The sequence below is a fragment of the Mustela nivalis genome, assembly GCF_964662115.1.
Source record: "Mustela nivalis genome assembly, chromosome: 6".
Taxonomy (NCBI): Eukaryota; Metazoa; Chordata; class Mammalia; order Carnivora; family Mustelidae; genus Mustela; species Mustela nivalis.
Genome location: NC_139025.1, coordinates 91,195,309 through 91,203,238, shown reverse-complemented (window position 1 = coordinate 91,203,238; position 7,930 = coordinate 91,195,309). Strand labels below are relative to the sequence as shown.

At 48.6% G+C, this 7,930-nt stretch overlaps 1 protein-coding gene across 1 annotated transcript; it reads right to left on the bottom strand.

Annotated features, from left to right (window-relative positions):
- Window positions 1–2,452: 2,452 nt before the first annotated feature.
- On the bottom strand, window positions 2,453–7,709 carry ACTC1 (actin alpha cardiac muscle 1). Its single transcript, XM_082735660.1, has 7 exons — window positions 7,600–7,709; window positions 6,880–7,030; window positions 5,415–5,739; window positions 4,625–4,786; window positions 4,288–4,479; window positions 3,289–3,470; window positions 2,453–2,780 (listed from the first exon to the last, which is right to left on the bottom strand). The coding sequence occupies exons 2-7, from the start codon at window positions 7,006–7,008 to the stop codon at window positions 2,637–2,639; spliced, it is 1,134 nt and encodes a 377-aa protein (XP_082591786.1). The 5' UTR covers window positions 7,009–7,030; window positions 7,600–7,709; the 3' UTR covers window positions 2,453–2,636.
- Between the last annotated feature and the right edge of the window lie 221 nt (window positions 7,710–7,930).

The following is a 7,930-nucleotide window of genomic DNA, read 5'->3' as shown; positions in this document are numbered from 1 at the left end:
AATAAACTTTTGTTCTAAGCAATCCTCTCCAATTTCCTCCTAAAACCCAATAAAAGCTGACCTTCCTTTTGTCCTTTTGGGCTGGCTGACGGTTCACCATATCTTGCTTGTCCTAGATTGCAATACCTCTGTTATTTCTGAATAAACTCAGGACTTTTGGCTGAAAGTCTCTTTGCTCTATTAAAGTTAACAAACTTAAATTGATTATCGATCTTTGTTGGTTTTGGCCTAAAGGACTCAAAATTTCTTCAGTACCTTCCAGTTACTAGGAAATATTTATAGCATTTATACCATGTTAATCACAAAGTGAATCTGACTTATTTCTTCTTAAACACCAGGCTAATCTGGTTATAGAGTGACTGTTAGGTTCCTGGGTCCCTGGGCCACAGTAGAGTCTGAAAAATATCTAGCCAGTCATGTATACCATCATCCAAAGCTTCTCAGTCTCACCCCCCAGTTTTGTTTGAATAAAGTCATTGCTCCTCCCAAGACCTTCTCACGGCCTGTTAAATCAAATAAAACTCTCAGACTAGAAGTTGGAGCCCTTAGCCACAAACTACTAAATTTTCCCTCCTGGTCTAGCTCATTAAGTATGGTGTTTATGCCATTTCTCTTTCATCGGAGAACCACGCCTCCCTTACTTAATATCGATCAGTTCCCATGGTAAGGATGGTATGATTCAGTCCTCAAACCTGGCCAGACTGAGGCTTCCCTGGAATTTTTGTCAGAATCACCTGAAAAGATACCCTTTTGGTCCAGTCAGTGATAAGTTGCTAGACCATGAATCTTGGGGCATCAAGCCCAACATGCAGGAAAATCTTATGTTAGTTTGCTCAGGCTACAATAACGTAATAGCACAGCCTCTAAACTGAACTCCTGAAGCCCAGAAAATGTGCTTTGATTTATCTTTGTATCCCCTGCACCTACTACTGTGCTTGGTCCGGAGTTAGGGATCAAGAGATACTTTTGGGATGAATAATATAAAGGCACAATTATGACCCTGAATAATGACATTGGCAATATTACTAAAGATGTCTGATGAGCCCCCAAATACTCCAAATTTTGAGCCCAGCCTCCCAAAAGGTATGTGATAAAATGCCCCAAGACCATGACTAAAACTTTATGTCTATAGGTTTATATTTATAACTTTACGAGTATAGCTGAAGACTGAAGTTTTATGACTAAAGATGGTTTGAGAAGCACCATTAGATTCAATGTCAGAAAATCTGGCTTTCTATCTTGGGTATCCCACAAGCTGTACAACATTGAACCACTTGCTTCATCTGTCTTGATTCCCTCACCAATAGATAAAAGTTTAATTACATCCATTCAAATGCTCCAACGGTTCATGAACAATTAACTTGAAAATGAAAAATTTTCGAGCTTCCACAATCAGGTGGAAATTTACCAGCGCAAATTGATTTCCTAAGTCATCAGCTCCCACCAGCCTGCCCTGCGACTTGTTTGCTGGCTTCTGCCCTACTTCCTTCTGCTGAAATTTCCTGCCCGCTCTTCTCACCTCTGTAATTCTTAACCATTCTTCAAGACCCAGACCCATGCCCATCTCCTGGAAGCTTCCCAGATCGCACACATTGGGAGCTCACTGTAGAGGGTGTGAGCCCTTCAGGGACAGAGCATGACTGATTCTTTTGGACGCTGCTCCCAGCAGTTCCCAGCCCCCGCCTCAGCATACTTTGCAGAGAGTCCAGCATGAAATAAAGGGAATATTGTGGCTTCCCACTCCCCTTCACCTCTCGGCAGATTTCACAGCCTTCACTGCACTCAACCCCACAGCCCAAGATTTCAAAGATATGAACAGCCCAAAGACCTCTGTCGCACAAGTTAGTTACTGATGAAGCAAAAATATCTGGCGCCTGTTTCCTCACAGTTATTCTGAACATGCACAGTGGTCTTGATCTATTTTGGGAACATTCGGAATGGGACATGGCTGGACCTAAGGGTCAGCTGGCTCCCATGTTTCACCATGGAAACGCATAGCCCTCAGGACGACAAGTGAGGAGTCTAGAATTGAAAATTGAAACTAACTTATTTAAAATAATCTTTGACCTTCTCATTACTAATATGTACGTTTCTACAAAGTTTCTACAAAGCGACGAAACAACTGAAACATATACTGCAACAACTTTCACTGTCATTCACAGCGACTAATCCCAAAGAATCGTGAAATCCGATTTCGTGTGTCTCACCGATGCAGAGTTAAAGCTAATCTACTTTTCAGATGTGACATATATTCACGATTCCATCCCAAAGTGTAAAATTGATATTTAGTATGGTATCTCCCGGCTAAATGTCACACCAATTCACCTGACGCGCTTTGTGGTACTGATGTTACAGTGCTCCTGGGGGCAAAGCCACCAGAATAGGAATTCACAGACTGAAGTAAGCCTACACTGGCCCCACCCCATGCCTCCCAGAAAAAGAAAGGAGAGGCTTTTGTACGTTGCAAGTCCTGGTCTGGTTTATTTATATAAAGCAATAAATATTAGAAGCACAAATAAATTGCACATGTGTAAACAAACTGTACAATGATTGATGAGAGATAAGGGAGGGTGGCTCGGAAGACTCCAAGAAGCGTAGTACTGTCATCCTGAATGTAGACCACGAGAAAAGGCACCTTAGAAGCATTTGCGATGGACAATGGAGGGGCCTGCCTCATCGTACTCTTGCTTGCTGATCCACATCTGCTGGAAGGTGGACAGGGAGGCCAGGATGGAGCCCCCGATCCAGACAGAGTACTTACGCTCGGGGGGAGCAATAATCTGCGGAAGGAAAACAAAAGCTTCGGGTGAACTCTGACACTCGCAGCAATGAATCAAGCAACATGTTAGAGAGAGTCACAGAAGAAAACGTGAGATCGGAACTCACTGTAACGTGAGATATTTCCTACCAAAAATTAATACGGCGGAATCAAGTTTTATGCATTTTCTCCTGTCTCATTCTGTCCATTATCAAAGACTCTACAAAACAGAATTGCCCCACTTCTCTGAAGTAGAGTATACTGCGGCAACAAGCTAAATGCGTGATGGAGGCTAGCCCAAAAGTTGGAGACTTTTAAAATGTGTTCAGAGATTTAGGGTATTTTTTTTCTTCCAAGATCTATTATTATCCACTGCTTGAAAATGTTTTTCAAGTCTCTTCTCTTGGGAAAAGTGCTAGAGAAGCTAAGAAGTAAAGTGTAGAGGAGACGGGAAGCACAGTGCGAGTTCCGCACGCAGTCCAGAGACCCCGCTTTGCCTCTCCCACCCACAGGCAAAGATCACTCTTCACCTTGATCTTCATGGTGCTGGGAGCCAAGGCAGTAATTTCCTTTTGCATGCGATCGGCAATACCAGGGTACATGGTGGTACCTCCAGAGAGGACATTGTTGGCATACAGGTCCTTGCGGATATCAATGTCACACTTCATGATGCTATTATAAGTGGTTTCATGGATGCCAGCAGATTCCATACCTAGAAATCAGTTAAAAAAAAAAAAAAAGAAAGAAAGAAATCACAGTGCACTCGGGCCAGGGGCCCAGGGGCGGAGGGAAGAAAACAGGATTCCTTTGTGTTCATACACTGTCGCCCATTTGTCTCTGAAACATATGTTCTTCTTTAAGATATAGTGCAAGGTGTGTGCAGAACAGGTGTCTCTAACACTGCTGACAGTTCATCCCCAGCAGACTATGAAGACGCAAACCACTGCGTTCAGCACCTGTTTGGCGTGAACACTTGAACACATGCATCAGATGTACGGAGATATGTTGGAAAGGGTGAGGCACAGATTAGAGTTAGATTAATGCAATTTTTATTTATGGGCTAAAATCAGATCCGGTCAAGCTTCCTCTTAGAAGTCATTCCTGAGGCAAGATGGTCGGTAAAATACTAGGGTCCAGTTATTACCAAGAGTCTGAGTATGGTTGTGTTTAATGATGAGTGACTTCAGAGGAAGTCCAGCTACTGGGTAATGGACTAACTGCAGTAAGTCAGCACTTCTGAGGAATCATTCCTTTCCTGCAGATACAGATCAGTCAATTACTATTCTGTCTCATTCTTTATTTTGACATGAAGTCAGTGTGTCATCCTTTGTCATATCACTACAACAGAACAGGATGGCCATCCCTTTTATGAGCCATCAGGGTCTGAGGCTGAGTGGGGCGGGACTCGAAACTCTGACTTCTTTCAACACAAGAGACCCTTAATCCTTCTTGACGAGAATTGATTTTACTCCGGGGGACCCCTAGATGTCCAGGGAAGAGCTCTGCCCCTGCCCCAGATTACCACTCACCGATGAAGGAGGGCTGGAATAGTGTCTCGGGGCAGCGAAAGCGCTCGTTGCCAATAGTGATGACTTGGCCATCGGGCAGCTCATAGCTCTTCTCCAGAGAGGAGGAGGAGGCAGCTGTGGCCATTTCATTCTCAAAATCCAGGGCAACATAGCACAGCTTCTCTTTAATGTCACGGACAATTTCACGTTCAGCTGCAGAAATAAAGGGTAGCATAGTCAAGCTTTGAAGAATGAAGTCAACTGTGGGGGCGTAGGTGGATTCTCTGGTGGAGGGAAAAAGCAGACACGATGCCGCGGCCGATCACACACACACACACACACACACGTGTGCACGCACCGGTAGTGACAAAAGAGTAGCCACGCTCAGTGAGGATCTTCATGAGGTAGTCCGTGAGATCCCGGCCAGCCAGATCCAGACGCATGATGGCATGGGGCAGAGCGTAGCCCTCATAGATGGGAACGTTGTGAGTTACACCATCTCCAGAATCCAGGACGATGCCTGTCAGAAGAAACAGACAGGAGCCAAGTAAATCCCCGAAAACACCACTGCTTTAGTGGTGTCAAAGCCCACTTCCAATCTTGGCTAAAAGATACTCGCACTGGGCATGGATCCAGATCAAATTAGATTCCTTACACACAAAGAATAAAAATGAGCATAACGAAGGCTCAATCGGAAGCCAGCAACAGCTCACCCTTTTAAATATTATAGTAGAAAAATTTCCCCAGGACACTTGCAAATGACCATCCCTTTCATCAGCCATTAGCACATTACGGGAGCATCCGGGCGTGTTCTTCTTGCCTCCCACATTCTTTTTTGACTCGGACGCCGTAGGGAATGTCGGTTCTCCTTGTGGACAGGTGCCCAGGGGTAGTGTTAGTATGGAACACCTGCCAGTGATGGTTACACTGCAAGTTCATACATCATGTAGAGACTTAATATGTGGTCACACATACTTTAGGAGAGGTAAGGCTCTAACTCCCATGTGCTTTCAACTTGTAGAAATGCATGTGATCTGAAGCTATTGTTACCTCCCTCTCTTCTCAGGGACACCTTTCCCTGAGTCATAGCCAGGTCAGTGACTTAGGAATGTGGTGAGTCAGTGACTGTCCCCACAGCCCAGTCATACCTGTGGTACGGCCAGAAGCGTACAGGGACAGCACTGCCTGGATGGCCACATACATGGCAGGGACATTGAAGGTCTCAAACATGATCTGGGTCATCTTCTCGCGGTTGGCCTTAGGGTTCAGCGGGGCCTCCGTGAGCAGAGTGGGGTGCTCCTCAGGGGCCACGCGGAGCTCGTTGTAGAAGGTGTGGTGCCAGATCTTCTCCATGTCATCCCAGTTGGTGATGATGCCGTGCTCGATGGGGTACTTCAGAGTCAGGATACCTCGCTTGCTCTGGGCCTCATCTCCTACGTAGGAGTCCTTCTGACCCATACCCACCATGACGCCCTATAAGAAGAAAAAGACGGGGAAATCAAGCTTCCACTATTTTAGGAATGTAACGAATGCCTTAGAAATGTACACCTAACTGCCCAAGTCAAGGAACATCTTATAGATATCAGAAGTAATAAAGAAATAGAATCTTATCCAGTTTAAAAATACTTAAAATCAATCTAGTACCTTCCGTCTCCCCCCACACACTCCCCAGGTACAATTCTGTCCTTTAATCTCTAACTGGGGAGTGGGGAATGAAGCTATTTCGCCAAAGAAGTACAGCCTCACCTCATTTTAAAAATACCATAATGCCTTCATTAAATTATGAAATTCATCCCCCATGTCAACCGGAATATAAATGACTACACTGTGGAATGACTGAATTAATGACACATTGTATTTCTCCTAAGAAAAGATTTTGACATTCATCAAGTGAACATAAAAAGATGGGCTGCTATGCCATTATCCCTCTGCCCCGGAAATCCAGATGGCCCAGCACTGTCCAAGGGAGCCCATCGGCCACCAGCACGACACACACAGCTTTCCTCCCTGGCAGCCTGTCCGGCGGAGTCAGAGAGCATTGGCATTTCTTTTAATAAACAGGGTGGTATGTCACTATCACCATGGCACTTGCTGCTTCTGTCACGGCTGGCTTCTAAAAATGCAACAGCCAGGAAGCAGAGAGATTTAAGTCCTTCGGGAGCCCAGCAAGCTGGCTGTGAACACGAGGGAGGAATGTGGGTTGGGCCCTGGTTGGTTGAGAGGAGTTACAGTGTTACAAGTCTTGAGCAGGACTGACAAGGGAGGCCAGGTTAGAAACTGAAGCCTGTAAGGGTCAGAGAAGACACAGTAATAAAAATGTGGGGCAGGAGTGGAGGAGGGAAGCTGCTTGCTTTTCCACACAGGGGTGGGACCTCTGGAGGGCTGTGACCCTGAGAAGTAGAAGGGGGACGTGTGTACGTGGTTGGTAGTATGCTGCTGGTGGTGTGACAATTGCTTGTCTGGGCTTGGATTTCAGGCTAATCCATCCTTCCCGAGTTTGACCTGAGCAGTTCATGGAACGGGATGGCCAGGTGAGACATTTACTAGATGGCTGGACTGGACATTTACTAGATGGCAGGCAGGAGTGGGGCCCGGGACAGGCGGGAAGTTTACCTGGTGGCGCGGGCGGCCCACGATGGACGGAAAGACAGCCCGGGGCGCGTCATCCCCCGCGAAGCCGGCCTTCACTAGCCCAGAGCCGTTGTCGCACACCAGAGCAGTGGTCTCCTCGTCGTCGCACATCCTGGCACAGCTTCAGCGGGGTCTACAGGTGGACAGCAGGGCAGCCTGCGCTCAGTGCCCGCGGTGGCGCTGGCCTTCTCGCGCCCCGGGGAGGGGACAGAGCAGGGAAGGGAACGCCTGCGGTCTCCCTTCCCCTCGGGGCAGAAGTAGCAGGGTGGGAAGAAGCTGCGGAGACCGAGGCCAACGTGCGTGGTGAAGGGGAGAGGGACTCACCCAAGTTGCCTGGCCAGGAGTCACCCTCTGCCCCGGGGTGTAAGGAGGTCCTCCTCAGCCCTTCACGGCTTTGCCTTTCCTCAAACTGAGAGCCCACCTGGGCCTCAACCACACCCCCATGCCCCAGCCCCAGCTGGAGGGAAACGCGCATGAGAGCAGGGACCCCAAATGCCCGGGGCGGGAGGCCGTAGAGCTCGCGATCTGCGCGCTCCTCTCCTGTGACCGTCCGGTACCAAACAAGTTAGAACCCCATGGAGAAGCGTGGTCTCTTTTTCAAAGACGTGGCGGCGCGGCCGGCTCGGGGCTACGGGCTCGGCTCGGGGCGGGCTGTGGCCGGGTGCGGCGCCGGGCGGGGCGGGCGGGCGGGCGCTGACTCACCGTCCGCGGGTCGGGCTCGGCTCGGCTCGGGCAGCAGGCGCTGGATGCCCGGCGCTGGGCGCGCCGCTTTATAGTGCGCTGACGGACGGGGTCAGTTGCAGCAGTCGGGGGCAGGGGTGGGGGGCCTGGTCGGCCACCTTGCCTTATTTGGTCGCCTTCGCACCACTGAGGAGCGCCGAGGCCATTCATGGAGCCAAGGGCAAGGGAGAGGATCAGCCAGGGGGCTCCCAGACCATGTAAGGAAGGGGAGGGGGCAACCAGGGGGATGGCCAAATAGGGAGCTAGGGAGGGGCAGGCGGTGAAGGGTAGGGGGCAGGGGAAGACTCAGTGA

Bases quoted from the DNA above. Each gene is read 5' to 3' on its own strand.
- ACTC1 (XM_082735660.1), bottom strand. From the start codon at position 7,008: ATGTGCGACGACGAGGAGACCACTGCTCTGGTGTGCGACAACGGCTCT. The intron at 4,480-4,624 runs GTGCGTGCACAC...TTATTTCTGCAG, and splicing joins CTACTCTTTTGTCACTACCG to CTGAACGTGAAATTGTCCGT. The intron at 2,781-3,288 runs GTGAAGAGTGAT...TTCCTTCCGCAG, and splicing joins CCAGCACCATGAAGATCAAG to ATTATTGCTCCCCCCGAGCG.